This window comes from Rhamphochromis longiceps, linkage group LG14, assembly GCF_057381845.1.
Source record: "Rhamphochromis longiceps isolate RC_006_pf linkage group LG14, R_longiceps_female_GT1.1, whole genome shotgun sequence".
In the NCBI taxonomy this organism is placed as follows: Eukaryota; Metazoa; Chordata; class Actinopteri; order Cichliformes; family Cichlidae; genus Rhamphochromis; species Rhamphochromis longiceps.
In genome coordinates this window covers 32,387,505-32,403,857 of record NC_140570.1, presented here as the reverse complement: position 1 = coordinate 32,403,857, position 16,353 = coordinate 32,387,505, and the positions used below count along the sequence as shown (strand labels likewise).

The following is a 16,353-nucleotide window of genomic DNA, read 5'->3' as shown; positions in this document are numbered from 1 at the left end:
CAGCTGACAGGCTGCCCGGCCAGATGGTGGAAAAAAACAGAAACGCTTACTGGAGGCTAACTGCTGCTACCTTCAAGTGCTCCCGTGAAACTCCCGACTTAGCTCTAGAGCTGGAAATACATCTTACCGAGCAGTCTTTTTTTTTTTTTTTTTTAATCAAAACGTGTTCGAAAAGGTCAATGTAGGTTTATCAAAGGTTATAATTATAATTTTAATTAAATGAAATAAAAAATAAGCCATGAGTTGCTTAAAATTTAACCCATAGCTCCAACTAAAGCATAGCAATAATTTTAGAGAATTCAAAATGCTAAAAAAAAAAAATCCACCCAAATGACCCAAATATTTAAAGTTTACTGTTAATTAACGGAGCACCAAATCCACACAGTTAAGAAGCTGATACCAAGAAATGTTCGCCAGCCTGTTAGAAATGTTATGTTTACCTGAGTAACTAATCGATTATGTAGTTCCAATTCTACTCTGGAGATAACTGTTCAGTTTTCTCTACAGTTATGTCACTTCCTCCCCCCACAGTAAACATTTGTCATGTCTTACCAGAGGAAATCACACGGGCAACTAGTGACATGAACTAATTGGTTCCAGTTATGCTTTCTTATAAACCATGCCATTAGGTCAGCTTAGATAATTGCCGGATCCTGGAACTGGGACGCCTAAGTAGGATGCAGCTTATTGTTGAATTTCATCGAATGGTTTCCTTGCTTTATGTTGAAATATATTCCTGGAAAATGTCAGTAAGAGGTCACAACTTACATTCATGATAATAATGATGTGCAGATCTGCTATATACAGCACTGCAGACTGTTGGTTTTGCACATAAAGAAACCACAGGGAGACATTTATCAAAAACTCTCCACACTCACCCAACACTTCTTTGTAGATTTTTATAGATCCCCATAAAGCAGCTGTCTCCATGTTTCTGACTCACATTTTGCAAAGCCTTCATTTTTCACGTTGTTTTTTATACACGCCATTAGTTGTTTTGTTGTTGTTGTTGTTTTTTATTTAGGTGCACTTGTTCAGTTATTTGCTAATGCACATATCTTATATCTCAAATATCAGTTAAGACTATTTAGGCATATATTCATATATGACCTGCTGAAGATCAAAATGAGCATCAGAATGGGATTTTTAGTGACTCTGACTCTTGTTGGTATCAAACAGGCTGCTCTGAGTACTTCACTAACTGCTGATCTACTGAGAATTTTTCAAAAGAAGAAAAATCAAGGGAGTAGCAGTTCTTTGGGAAACTGGGTGAAAAGGCCTTGTTGAGGTCAGAGGAGAATGACTAGAATGCTTCAAGCTGATGGGAAGCCAAATAACTCAAATAACCACTCGTTACAACCAACTGAACCTAAGGCAGATGGGTTATAGTAGAAGAAGATCACTCTGAGCACCACTTATGTCAGCTAAGAAGAGGAAACTGAGGCTAAAATTCACACTGACTCACCAAAATTGGACAAACAGAAGAAAGAAAAAATGTTACTTGGTGTGACGAGGCTTGATTTCTGCTATGGCATTCAGGTGGTCGGGTCAAAATCTGGTACAAACAACATGAAAGCATGGATCATGATGTCTGCTTCCAACAGGATAATGCACCATGTCATGAACTCAAATGATCTCATACTAGTTTTCTGAACACTACGGTAAGTTCACTGAATTCAAATGACCTCTGCAGTCACCGCATCTCAATCCAAACAGAGCACCTGTGGGGTGTGGTGGAACAGAGATCGTGCTCATGTATACACAGCTCACAAATCTGCAGCAATTGGGATGCTACCATGTCAATATTGACCAAAATTTGTGAGGAATGTTTTTAGCACCTTGTTGGATCTGGGCCATGAATTAAAAGGCAGTTCAGAAGGCAAAAGGAGATCCAACCCCCTTCTTTAGCTCTTTCAATGTCATGATAGCGTTGCGCATCTAGTTTACTGTTTCCATTTTATTATGTCTTACTGTTTCCTGCTATGACAAGAAACGTATATCTAGTAAAACACCTGCAAAGTCAATGTGCATTTTCGCCTGATTACACTTCTCCTGAAAAGACTCTGGTTCCTTCATATCTGGAGTTAATTTGAACTTGTGAGAGTGGGACAGCTTACACCTTTATCATTCTAATTAGGAGACAGTGGATTAGTTACGTCATTAAGTCCCAGCAAAATGTGAGCAGGGGCCTAATTAGCACAATAACTTAAAGCCCTTATGTGCTGGGTCTGAAACTGTGTTATGTCGTAACCAGCTGCATAACCATATTACTTTGTTCTATTGAGAATATGGTAATATTGAGCTTCTTATGGTATGGTATGAATAGCCAAATCAATAGCTTTCTGTAGCCATGTCAATATGTTGTAAAATGTGACATTATGGGAACAGATCTAAAAATTGAGGGGACATTTTTGCATCCGAAACAGAAGCTTAACTAACATTATAGCATGTTAGCTATATTGCATTTTAGTTGTTGTTGTTTTTTTTAAGTTTTTTTCTCTTGTATATGTTTTTCAGATTTTTCTCTTCATTTTTTTCATCCTTGGAAAAGGAATGCTTTTCTGAGGGCTGCATTGTACAAATGTACAAATTAGGCATCTAAGATCAGCAGTAGTTTAATTGTTTTATTGTTATTTGCTTATTGGGGAAAAATCACTGTTAAAACTAAGACAAGTAATGAAAATCAAAATGTCTTTTTATCATTATACAGAAGAATAGGCCCAATTGACTTTGAATTTCAATTGGTGGCATCACCTCTGTGCTCCAAACTCCATAAATGCTACATTTTGGCAACTGGGGTGGCTCAAATTCACTGCTTTCTGTTATTCATCTTTCACGTGGGATGTGAGAAACACGCTTTTCAACATCCTGTGAAGGCAGCATTCATTCAGATGCACTTTGACAGATCTGTCCAGATTTGTGACTATGAACACAGCTAGAAACAAGAAAATCAGGACAGTGTCTTGTTTTGTTTTTTTCCCTCCAGTGACAGTACATGAAAGAGCAAGTTGTGAACAGTGACGGTGACTTGATTTTACAGAGACAAAGTAGACTTGACTGGTTTCTAAGTGCTAACATAAGAAGCAACTTGCCCCCAGTCTACTGTTACTGAAGTTACTACATGTTCTGTCTATATTAAACATTAAATAACAACATTAACATGTTTTTGTGTACTAAATGTGTAACTAATGTGAATTTCTGAGAGCTTTAACCTGTAATTATAATGTTATTAACTATAAACACAAACTATTATACGATTTAATAGTTACTGTAATCAAAAACCCATCAGATGTGCATAACCTCCCCTGGGTTTCTCTTCTAATTATTGTTTGTTAACCTTATATTACAAACCCTCATACTTTCCCAGTAAGAGAAGGACTGGGGACTATTCAGGTCTGTCTGTGTGAATGCGTGTGTAAGAAAAAGGATGATGGATTGCAGGTTTTAAAGTTCTCCATGGATATTGTTTCTACGGCAGTCCAGAAGAAAAAAATAAATACCACAGTGACAATTTACTTGATGAACTACACACTATGCACACTATCTCAGTCCCTCATTTTTCATTTTATGTCACATTTCATTTTGTTTTCACAAAGTTGACTCTGTCTACAATGGTGCATTCCCCTTACTTTTACCTGAAATACATGCAGCAATTCCTTCTAAAATATTGCAATCCACGCTACTTGGTTTATACAGGCAGGTGACAAATTAAAACCCCTGACCGCTACAGTGAAGTGATTTGGTGGCTCTTGGAGCTATTTTACTAAGAGAATCAGGATCCACTTGTCCCCTTAGAGGGAAATCAATACAGAATGGTTGTGAGAGATTAGCCTTTATCCTGTGATGAAACATTTCCATCCCGATGAGTGGTCTCTTCCAGGATGATGAGACTCCAATCTATAGGGGTCACTAAATGGTTTAATAAGTATGAAAATGTGATGTGAATCACATGGAATGTTTTGGATGTATTAGACACATCTTTTTACCACAGTCACTAAAACATAAAGATACTTTCTGTTTTGTTTTGTTTTTTTCCCTCAATTTGCCATTGTCTTTATTCTGATAAAGGTCTCCATCTTTGTTATACTTTAAGCAGGTGTCTCCTGTTTAGACTCAAGGATCAGATAGATCCTTCTCCTTCATGTGCTCAGAAAAAACAAAGAAGGGCATTTAATGTAAACTGCAATGCTTTATTTCTAAATGATAAGAATAAAAAATCTGAAAGCAGACTTTTATTAAGAAGACAATGTACAGTACTGTGGATGGGGTAATTTATTGAAATGCACTGACATACGATGTATATGTTTATACAGTGCTATTGATCTTGAAAGTCAATATTGAACCTTTATTCTTCAAAACCGCCTGAACTCTCTTAGATAAGCTCTCCTGTACTTTCTTTAAGTAAGTAGTCTTCATGAATAGTTCTCCAGGCTTCTTGAAGGACATTCAAAGCTCTTCTTTGGATGTTGGTTGTTTTGTTCCATTCTTTGTCAAGATGATCCCACACTGCTTCAGTAATGTTAAGGTTGGAAGTCTGAGGACATCAGCCCGTGGCTGATAGAGGCCCATTATGTGTTTTTCTATCCAGGTATGCATTTCTTCTTTGGGATTATTGTTACGCTGATAAATGAAGTCATTGTCAGCTAGATGTTTTCCAGATGGTACTGCATAGTGGCACTTTTTTGTGTTCCCAATTCTATCAATTTTGACAAGATTCCCAACAACACTGGCTGCAATTCTGCCCAAACAGATGGTTGTAGACACTCATTGTAGTACCTCTTTCTTGACCTCCATATATATATATATATATAAATATAAGAACTAACTTCAGGTATGGCCCCCACAGAGCCCAGATCTCAACATCATTGATTGTGTCTGGGATTACATGAAGAGAGAAGGATGCAAGGAAGCCTTCATCCACAGAAGATCTGTGATCAGTTCTCCGGGATGTTTGGAACAATCTACGAGCTGAATTCCTTCAAAAACTGTGTGCAAGTGTACCTAGAAGAATTGATGCTGTTTGGTCACACCACATATTGATTTGATTTAGATTTGTCTTTTGTTAATTCAGTGCACTTTGCTGATTAATGAAAATAACTGATTAACATTTCCATTTTTGGAAGCATTCTTTGTTTACAGCATTTTTCTCGCCTGCCTAAAACTTTTGCACAGTAGTGTGTAATTGTTTTCTACATTCAAAACATAAACAAATTATTTGTTTTTGTGACAGGCAGCTAACTAAACACCTAAAATACAATTAAAATTGGTTCTTTGCTATGGCACTGGTTCTTCCCTTGCACTGGGTGACTTTTTAATGCTTGAATGATTCATAAGTCAGTGCTGTCTTTTAACGACCTTTGGAAAGCCTGGAGAATTACTATTATTATTTTTTAAAGGCCACTTTAAAAAAATTACAAAAGTCTGACTTCTTGGAACCAAAATATAAAAAAATAAGGGGTGGATCAAGACTTTTGCACAGTACTGTATGTTAGTCTGATAAAAAAAAAAAAAAAAATCATGAATAATGCACATATAAATCTGCATATACATATACATATATTTTGGTTAAAAATCTCATTAAATTGTGCAAACCAGAGTTCTGCTCATTGAAACCACATTTTTTTCCTATGAATTTGTGTTTTTCCCCAATAATGTCAAATTTTCAACCAAACAACAAAAGGAATAAAGAATAATATTAATGAATTCATGTTTTCGCATACTCTCGTACATTTAAATATTTACTAGCCAATTATATTTTGGTGACTCTGAGTAACTGATTCATGATGTAAGAGTAAAAACAGTGGAAGTGAAAACAGTAACGTTTTAGGTTGTACCTAAAAGTATGAGCTATGAGATGTTGTAAAGAGAAATGTCAGGTGATCATTCCCTGTTGCTTTGTCACTTCTCTCAGAAAAATACAGGAGTGTGTGGGATCTGTTCTTATGAATTTAGATACTAATTATAAAGTACAGAGATTTGAAAAATAATCATCCTTTGGGCAGCAGACCTTCTAAGAGGTTTGCTGTCTTAATATTCGACTAGGCTATAAAAATAAAATTTAGCATGTTTCTTTTTCTGTTTGTTCAACACAAAGGTATTTTTTGAAAAAATCAATAGCTAAATTAGTTTACTCAGTGACACGGAAGAAAATGTCATCTTAACAGTTTAAAGTCATGAGTGTCAAAATTCAGCAGTGTTCCTTCCTACTTTTCTTGCTTACTTTGCTTTATGTCAGCGATGAGATCAAAAGTGTTTCAAAATAGAAATGAGAGCAGAACTAATTTTTGTAACAGCAGGTGACCTAGCGTCCTCCTGAATATGAACAGCTTCACATCTTCCATAAATTTTATAAATCTCCTTTTGGGTGAACTCGTGCTGTCTTTGTTGGTTTAATGAACTTGGTTTGATTTTCCTGATGAGAGAGTCAACTGTATATGATTACATGAGGCCTAATTGTTTGATATTATTTCATTCTACTGTATTTTCCATGTTCTGTCTTTAAAAGTATTGGATGCTGCAATGACCCAGTTTCCCAATACTGGCCAATACAGTTTCATTTTTTTTTTCAGTTGACTCAGTTCATCAGTGCTGCTTATGATAGGATCAATAGAAGCGAGGGAGAGGTGAGGTGGTTCACTGGTGTGTGGTGGCGCCACAGCATCAAAGCATTTCAGAGCGGAGTGGTTCGATAGCTTGTTAGTATGCCTGACAATTTCATCGCAAAGTCTGAAATGCAAAAGAAGACACACTTGCTCTAAATTTAAATCTCCCACTTTTTTCAGCTTAGACTGAGTTAAGACTTGCATTGCATATGTACAGTAGTCTTTGCCATAAGAATAGTTATAACTCTGTAACACCCAGCCTTCTATTCCTTTCAGCAAAATTTGCATCTTTTTTCTTCTTCTTTTTGCAGGGGAAGTGAAAAAGGCGGATACTGTATCTTGCACAGCTCAGGTAAGTTTTTGTGAAATAATGCAGTTCACCTTTAGTTCCCCTCTATCCTCCTCAGTCATGTCGGGATTGATTGCATGAGATAGACCTGTTTTTACATTCAAAATTTCATGATCTGGCATACTCAGTGGATCAGTCAGAACCTCAAAGGGGACACCAGGATGAATCCAAGATGAAGAAATGTGAATGCTCCAGCTCTCAGCCTGCCCAAAGGTGCCTGTGGGGAGGGAACTAAATGATCAGTTTTGATATTTTACCAGTTTGCACAGCGTGGTGCTGAACACAAGTGACATGGCCAAAACTACGGCTTCTTAAAATGTCACAATGTCTGAATCCATTTAAAGTCATTTTTCTGCAGCGCTATCCAACTGGGCAGCAGACCTTCTAAGAGGTTGGCTGTCTTGTAAATAACAAAAAAAAGGGAAATTATTTTTTGAATTTTGCTTTCAGTTTTCTGTGCAATTCAGTCAGTGGATGAAACTTTATTGAAATGCATCTGGCTCAAAGTGGTGGCTCAAATTGAGTTTTAAAAGGATATTTATATGTCTCTGTGATGAAAACTTGATATCAAACACATTTTCCTAAGGACTCCAGCTTCAGAAGGCTCCCACTTTACTGTTTTCCAGCTGGTTTGTTTAAACATCCTCTTCTGGTTTGGAAAGAAGCAATTACAATTCTAGCCAAACTGTTACAGCTCTTCTGCTCCAGTTGCTGCCACACAAACCAGCACGAAACCAAACAGCAGGTACTGCTTGTTTAATTACTAGTTTAAATTATACCTAATGGGTATTTGAAGCTGAGAGAACATATACATAATACAGAAAGAATTGACCCCCGGCCCCTCCAGTTGGTCAGTAGAGCCATGTCTCTCACACTGAATTCATTAACATTAATGCTGTTTTGTTTAATAAAGTCTAGAACAGGAGGATTGACATGTGCAAAATGTCACCTACCTATGAATTCTCCTTGTGTACTCCAAAGACGCACCGTGTAGTCAGTGGATGAGGTAAGCACCACTTGATCATTGTCAACAATGTGCAGGCTGGAGCAGAATAAAGAGACATGAGATGAAATGGGAGAAGGCATTTCTGGAGGAACACACTAAATCATCTACCCTGTTGGTACGTAAGATGGCAGATGCATCGTGGGCAGCTTCTCACCTATACTGATTGTACGTTTAAGCCCTTCCCACATGCAGTCTCTTCTATACTTTGTTTATGTACTGCAGCAGCAGGAAGTTACCGGTAAGCTGTTTCTGTTGCTGCTGCTGCTGCAGCTGCTGCTGACACCTCAGACTGAGAATGAGTGGATTCACTAAGGATGTACCCATGAGGAATTTTAAGCATGCAACTAACTAAAAGTTAAACACACAAAGAGTCTAATTCAGTCAGGTCCACTATAGTCAAAAAAGGGATGGCATTTCCAACTGTAGTAATTTATATTTCATGGCATGGCTCTTTTCTGTGCCTTCCTACACTTTCAAATGGATACATATAAAGCCAGAGCTGGGGAGAGCAGCAGCAAGACCTCTGAGCAAAAAGAGCAGGCACCAGTGATAACACATATGACACTGATTAAGTCAGACACAGCATGAAAAGAGGAGCTGGCCTGGAGGTGGGTTGCAAAGCAGTTTGCAGATACACAGTAAAGCAGACTAAAACATCTTAAATACCATGTCCTATATGAAATGTGTGAATTGGATCCTAGAAGAGTGGTTCGTGTGGGCTGGCACTGATGTCAGCTGCCTGGCTTGAGACTGAGCTTGATTTTGTGACCCACCTGAATTAATGCTATGCTCTATTTCTGTATTTTACATACCCAGTAACTGTGTTGGTGTGGGCACGCCAAAAGGTTTCAGCTAAAGGAATAAAGGAAAAAAAGTGTCCTGATAAAGACAATATCTAAATTTCACCATTTGCCAAACAAAAGAAGAAATCAAAGAAAAAATAATATACTAACCTCTTAGTGATTTCTTCTCAGGGTCTAGCTTTTCCATGCTGTAGACATAGATGTAACCAATTCTGTCAGCCATGTACAGCAGAACATCCTTCTCTGCTTTGGCCAGTTTTGTTATCTTTTGTTGAAATTTGGACTGAAAAGTGCAGATGAAAATAAAAATTGGAATTTACTTAATACTTCTGTACAAACCGATCCCTGATTATTCAAATTCATTATTTGATAATGGATCTCTTCAGCTCAAATGAACAGAAGAAAAGGAACAAAATCAAACAATAACAGTTATCTCCCCCGTCGTGACCAAATGTTACCTTCCCCACCGAGGGACTTAATAGCCTACATTTCACTGAATAACGTTCCTCTTCAAATAATATAACATATACATAATAGAATAAAAGCTGTGTTGACTGTTAACAAAAAATTGCAAGTATGCGACCCATTGATGGTTGGTTAATAAACACAGGTGAAGCCAACAACTCTTTTGATTCGGAAGATTTTTTCAGGTCATTTGTGTTAATATTTTTGTGCTGCTTCTTGTGTTATTTGGGCTGACTTTAGCAGAATTGCTTAGGCACACATTGCATTTTATTTCAGCTTTGAGGAGGTTGGAGAACTGCTTGGATGTCCTCATGTTCACCCACCTCCCAAAGCAAGAGGCCCTGCTTTGCATTACTTAGCTGCAAGGAATGTACCTGGGAGTTTCTTAAAATCTAGAGCTAAGCAAAGAACATGCAGACTATATATTATCTTGATTTTTATTCAGCTGTTTTAACGATAAGAGAAAGAAAATAATTATTCCTTGATTGCCAAAAGGGAAACAGGAAAACATTGCAGAGTAAAAGATCTTACAGCTTTGAAGCTGCTAACAAACTTTCCTCTGCCGAGCACATTCCAGAGATTTACACAGCCTTTAAGAAGAGAAAAATATATAATTAACATTATAATGGAGGACACTGTAAGGTTGCACAAGTGCAGTCTTGCTTATTAGACCTGTTTATAGCACTGACCTTCGGCCCCAGATGACAGGAGAGCTGTAGTTGAGGAAAGCTCTTTTAAATAGGAATCCTTCAGGAAAACTATGCTTGGAACACTCGTATCCAGACCTAATTGAGAGAGGGAAAATGTGAGGCAAATGCAGTGATTTGATCACATTAAATTTCACTTTGAAGCTCCAAAATCACCTTTAACATCTTGCTGTTCAGCTACAATGGGACTAACAAACCGACACTGTATACGTCCAGAATCCACGTTCCACACTATAATCTCTCCATCAGAGCTGCCAGTGGCCACAAAAGATGGGGGACACTGTGCCATACAAAGGATGTCATCCTTATGGCCATTTTTCTGTAGAGAGGCAAACTGTTAGTCTTGGTACAATTGCAAAAAGATTAATTTGTTAATCCTAAACCCAAAACTGCAGTTCAGTCTGAGTGATTCAGAGTAATTATCCATCTTTACACAAGGTAAAATGCATAGCTTATGGTTATATATATATATATATATATATACAACTTCTTCAACAGGTTTGACCAGCCCACAACCCCCCCACCCTCACCTTCACTACAGAGTCCAATCCCCACTCTCCTACCTCCCTCGCTTCCCCCCTTCCTGACACCATGACACCCCCCTCCTCCAATCCCTCTCTCAGCAGCAAGACATCTCCCCCCCTCCCCTCTTCCCAAACATCTCCCAGTGTCACAGTGGATCAGGTCAGGAGACAACTGAGGAAGCTTCGCCCCAGAAAGGCAGCAGGCCCAGACAAGGTGTGTCCTAGGATGCTAAAGGCGTGTGCTGCTGAACTTGGGGAGCCGCTACAACGAGTCTTCAACCTCAGTCTGCGACTGGGGAGAGTGCCCGCCCTATGGAAGACATCCTGCATCGTCCCGGTCCCCAAAAAGAACCGGCCCAATGAGCTGAATGACTTCCGACCGGTGGCACTGACGTCACATCTTATGAAGACTCTAGAGCGGCTCTTCCTCAACCTCCTCCGACCACAGGTACAACATGCCCAGGACCCACTACAGTTTGCATACAAGGCGGGTGTCGGAGTGGAGGATGCCATCCTGTACCTCCTACACAGAGCCCACTCACACCTGGATGGGGGAAAAGGCACGGTCAGGATCCTGTTTCTTGACTTTTCCAGTGCCTTTAATACCATCCGGCCCTGTATGCTTCAAGAAAAACTGAACAGGATGGAGGTGGACCCCTGCCTGGTGGCTTGGATCTCCGACTACCTCACCGACAGACCACAGTACGTCAGGCTGAAGGACATCACGTCTGACACAGTGGTCAGCAGCACAGGAGCACCACAGGGAACTGTGCTGTCCCCTCTTCTCTTCACCCTGTACACCTCTGACTTCTGCTACAACTCTGAATTATGCCACATTCAGAAGTTTGCAGACGACACAGCCATCATGGGGTGTATCTGGGATGATCAGGAAGAGGAGTACAGAAGTCTGGTGAGGAACTTTGTCGCATGGAGTCACACAAACCACCTGCAACTCAACACCTCAAAGACTAAGGAACTGGTTGTGGACTTCGGGAGGTCTAGAGCAGGTCCACTGCCGGTTCAGATAGAGGGGGAGGAGGTGGAGGTGGTCAACAAGTACAAGTACCTCGGGCTGTGGGTGGACAATAAACTGGACTGGTCATGCAACACAGAGCACCTGTATAAAAAAGCCCAAAGCCGACTGTACTTCCTCAGGAGGCTGAGGTCTTTTAACATCTGCAGGAAGCTCCTGAGGATGTTTTACCAGTCGGTGGTTGCTGGAGTACTTTTCTATGCTGTGGTGTGCTGGGGGAGCAGCACAGCAAAGAAGGACTCATCCAGGCTGGAGAAATTGATCAGGAGGGCTAGCTCTGTGGTCGGCATGAAGCTGGACACTCTGGTGACAGTGGCAGAGAAAAGGACATTAAAGAAACTGATGGACATTATGAACAATGCTGGGCATCCTCTGCACACGGCCATAAACAATCAGAAGAGTCTGTTCAGTGACAGGTTGCTTCTCCCAAAGACAAGAACTAACAGACTTAAAAACTCCTTTGTCCCACACGCCATCAGACTGTTTAACTCCTCTCTGGAGGGGAGAGGGAGGGGAAACAGGAGGACAAAGGAGGGGGCAACAACTAAGCTGTAGTGCCTCTTCACCTCACTGTGCAATACCTTTTGTGCAATACTTTTGTAAATAGTCAACAGTGCAATAGACTCAATACTTGAAATGTGCAATTCACTTGTATTTTTATTTTTATTCCTATTTATTCTATTTATCCCCTTCGTATATTTTATTTATATTGTCTCTGTATTTATATATATGTGTGTGTGTATAACTCTGTAACTTCTGTCGGTGCTGTGCTTTTTTGGAAATCGAATTTCCCAGAGGAACCCACCCGAGGGATTAATAAAGTTCTATCTAATCTAATCTAATCTAATATTTATGGGGGTGGGTGCGTGGGGGGTATTGTTAACATATATAACAAGTACTATATAAAAATTTAAAATATCATGTCACATTTCACCTCTGACACTTCATTTAAGGGCAATAGACTGAACGGAAGGTCAAAGTGATTGCAACACTATGTTCGATCAGTAAAACAATGTTCTATTTTTTTGGGATTGATAACATATACACACACACACACACACACACACACACACACACACACACACACACACACACACAGACAGACAGACAGACAGACAGACAGACAGACAGACAGATAGATAGATAGATAGATAGATAGATAGATAGATAGATAGATAGATAGATAGATAGATAGATAGATAGATATGGAACTATTAATGGGGATTATGTACACATACACATATGTTATTTCATTGTATTTCATTATCTACATTACAGTAATGGCTTATAACTACTTAAATACATAACAATTTGAATACATGCACATGTTTCTGAATAAGTACTATTTCTTTTGGAAACCAACCTTTTTTCACTTGATTTTTTATTACTAAACACATTTACTAAACAATGAATCCTACACATGTACTATATACACTGATACAAATCATATACGGGACCTCTAAGAGCTAGCTTGATTAACTTATGTCATTTCTCAGTTCTTTCATATATTAAAAAAAGAAAGAAAAAAGGAAACAAATTACACAACTAGCTCAATTTGAACAATATATCAGTCTTCTCATTTAACTCTGCGTTATTGTGAATACTTTGTAAATATTGCCAAAACAATTCCTGAATCTTATCAGCTTAGAAATGATCAAGAAGTTTGTGCACCTCATGGAATACGTAAATGCCAGAAAGGTCAACTTCTGTTAAGCAATAATTTACAGGAAATGAAAAATCAAAGGATTAAAGAGCTGGGAGGAATCAGGATGGAGAATATTTTGAGTTATTTCAGGCCTAATATGAATGTCAAAGAGCTTTCACTGAAGTCTTGATTTTGCCTAAAATATTCAAGCCAAATATGTCACACATGGATTAGCAACTCATTTGATGTCAAACCCCTGAGCAAGCAGACAAGCCAAACATTAGTCCTGCTGCTGTACTTCACACACTGATACAAAGTGATTCATCTCGTTCTTCATGTGCCTATTTCTCACTGCACTCAACAGGAGGATTTTGCTTGGAGTGATGCTGCCAATGTGTAACTGTATACACCACTAACCGGGAAAAGCAGATGGCATTTTGAACTTGGATTATATTCCGTGCCAAAGTGAAATATTTAGCGGAACTAGGTCATGTTTTTAAAGTTTAATGAGATGCAACACAACACTGACCATCTGGAGGAACTGAAAAATTCACACTGAACTGGAGGCTCAGTGGGTAATGGGGAGGAGAGCAGTACATATAAAACAACCCATTGATCTTCCTTCTCCAGGCCATTAATGAAAAACAATTTCAAGAGAGCCCGCTGTAGATAATCAAAGGGGTCACTTTTCTTCTTGGCCACTGTAATGTAGCCTTTCTGCTCTGTTAATGGGCGTCTTTGAGGGTGAAAGGAACCATGAGGCATAATGAAAGAGATGGAAGGGCATGGGACTTGCTTCATCCAATGAATCATACGGCATTAATGAGAATCAGTTTTTCTCCTGCAGCTCATGTATGCAGAACTGTGTCCCGCTGTCAGAGATAACTCCACCAAATTAGTCAGGTGAGATCAGATGAAACAAAAACTGTAATTTATGAGCTGATATTTGAGGGGGTTGATTACGCAGCTTTGAGAGCACTAGTCACTTTCAAAAAAAAATGGAAAGAAATCTGAGCACTTGGCAGTTTTACCTGGTAATGAAGTCAGGATTCGCTTGGTCTGCGGAGGCGATTAAATGTTTAGTGTCCAAAGCAGCATAATTTGTTGTCTCATCATATCCAAATATGATGGTCAATCAAAAGAGATTATGTTGAGCTTTCCTTTTGTGTCTTATAATAGAACAAAACATACTTCGGAATTTTATAACTACATATATGTCTCCAAATGCCATTATATAAGAACATAGAGTCCTTGTTTATTAATACACTAGAAGGTGGTAAAAGAACACATCTTTTCTGATTTTTCATTAAGAAAAGATTGCATTTTAGTGGTATTGCAATAACAAGTGTTTTTTCTTTAATAAAACTCTTGATATAATTTTATGTATACACAAAATAATAAGAAACCTTATAAGACACTGTAATATTGGTGTTCAAGGTCTGCATTCTGGACTAAATCAGTGAGAGAAACATCATTTCAGCAGAATCTCAGATTGTGTGGAACAGAGCGTGCCATGAAATACAAGTATAGGTGACAGGTTAGAGTTCAGCTGCACTGGAACTAAGACCCAAAGAAGTGATGTGAGGACGCTGATGTGTATGGAATAAAATTAGTAAAATGCCAGCATAATTAAGTATTGTCAGACATTTATGAGGACAATTTTATGAGAGGAGTAAAGGTGGAAAACTGAGGAGAGGAGAGTGAGGCGGGAAGGGATATTTCACTGCTTGAGTTTAAAATCTGTCTGCAGGCAATGCTACGCAGCAGGGCAGAGATCAGGGAAGCTTTGTTACCCATCTTTCCCTCTGAGCTTTTCAGCCAGTCAGCAAAAATTATTCTTTGGACTTTCATAAGACTATAGTATTCTTTATATGTCTGTATAATATGAACACAGGGGCAGTAGGGAAGCTTTATTTTCAGTGTTTGTAGGTGCAACAGTGACTGAGGCAAAGCATGGTCAGGACTGGCCCGGCAGCCCCTACTAAATAATGTACAAAGATGATTTGTTCTGTGACAGGAAGGATAAAATGCACCACGGTGGGTTGTGTAGCATTCTGATTACACAGACAAACCTAAGTAGGTACTGAAAAATCAGATGCAGGCTTCAGCTTGTCTAGAAATACAAGAGGTAGGTGTAGCTATTTTCTTTTCCTTAAATATAGCAATGCCACACTGTGTCAATTTTCCGCATTTAAAATTTCACACAAACGTATGACCAGCAAAATGCTGTGGTAGTCCAAGAATTTACACTGGCACATTATGAGAATGCATTACAATTGTTGTATGAAAAGCATTTTAATGGTCAATGTGATTCAATGTTTTGTATACAACCAGGTTATAACAGTTATTATAAGATTATGTTCCATGCTATGATCATGTGCATTGATGTATAATCTCCAGTGTATATTTAAAACAACACACTGACTTCACAATGATAATCTGACACAATAATAATAATCTGTGATTCAGCTAGATAGACTACAACTCTAGTTTTTTAATGTGTTCCACTAGACTCACTTTGCCCTTTTTTCAATTTAGTACAAAAGCCTGTGCTTTGGCTGACATCAGCTTCACCTAAAATACATGTCACAAAGGAACACAAGCTCACTCAGAGGGCACTAAACACTTTTTTAAAAATGTTTTTAACTTGAGCTTCTGTTGTTAGACTTGTTGTTGTCAAAAGAATATTTGTAGTAGTGTTCGTAATTACCAGATCATCCTGCCATGAAGCCTGTGGCCTCTGGACATGATGAAGATCCTCAGGTATGTCCTGACAAAGTACAGACGCTTAATCAGAAAAACAGGGAGGCATTTTGAATTTTTTATATTAGCAATACCTTTTTTTCCTTCATCTTTAAAACATCCTTTAAGGATAAAACATGTCATTAGACATGGGATTAAAAATGTGCATCATTTTTTCTCCTTCATTTGTCTGGTTTTATAAAACAATTTTAAGAAGGGCATATGTGATATGAACCGTCTTTATTTTCTATTTCAGAATGGAGGTTAGCTGGTAATAACAGTGTAAACAAATCCAAATAGGATGCAACATGATGGAAGGATGGAGGAAAGAAGAAATAATTGGATGGGGATTTCTGAAATACAACTGACAGATAATACCTTGAATTCGTTCATTTCTTTTGTACTCACTGGGTAAATGTCAATCTTCCGGTCCCTTCCCACTGACATCACATAGCTTCAAACATAAATTGCACAAGC

At 38.6% G+C, this 16,353-nt stretch overlaps 1 protein-coding gene across 1 annotated transcript; it reads right to left on the bottom strand.

Annotated features, from left to right (window-relative positions):
• Nucleotides 1–6,950: 6,950 nt before the first annotated feature.
• Nucleotides 6,951–16,323, bottom strand: LOC146654451 (WD repeat-containing protein on Y chromosome-like). The gene is made up of 9 exons (XM_085380265.1): nt 16,285–16,323; nt 15,845–15,904; nt 10,089–10,251; nt 9,915–10,010; nt 9,757–9,815; nt 8,911–9,043; nt 8,770–8,809; nt 7,905–7,993; nt 6,951–7,168 (listed from the first exon to the last, which is right to left on the bottom strand). Exons 1-9 carry the CDS (start codon nt 16,321–16,323, stop codon nt 6,951–6,953), a joined length of 897 nt encoding a protein of 298 aa, XP_085236391.1.
• Nucleotides 16,324–16,353: the final 30 nt, after the last annotated feature.

Coding starts and splice junctions, on each gene's coding strand:
- LOC146654451 (XM_085380265.1), bottom strand. CDS start 16,323: ATGTCAGTGGGAAGGGACCGGAAGATTGACATTTACCCA. Junction 10,011..10,088: donor TGAACAGCAAGATGTTAAAG/GTGATTTTGGAG, acceptor TCTCTCAATTAG/GTCTGGATACGAGTGTTCCA. Junction 7,169..7,904: donor TACACAAGGAGAATTCATAG/GTAGGTGACATT, acceptor CCCTCCCCACAG/GCACCTTTGGGCAGGCTGAG.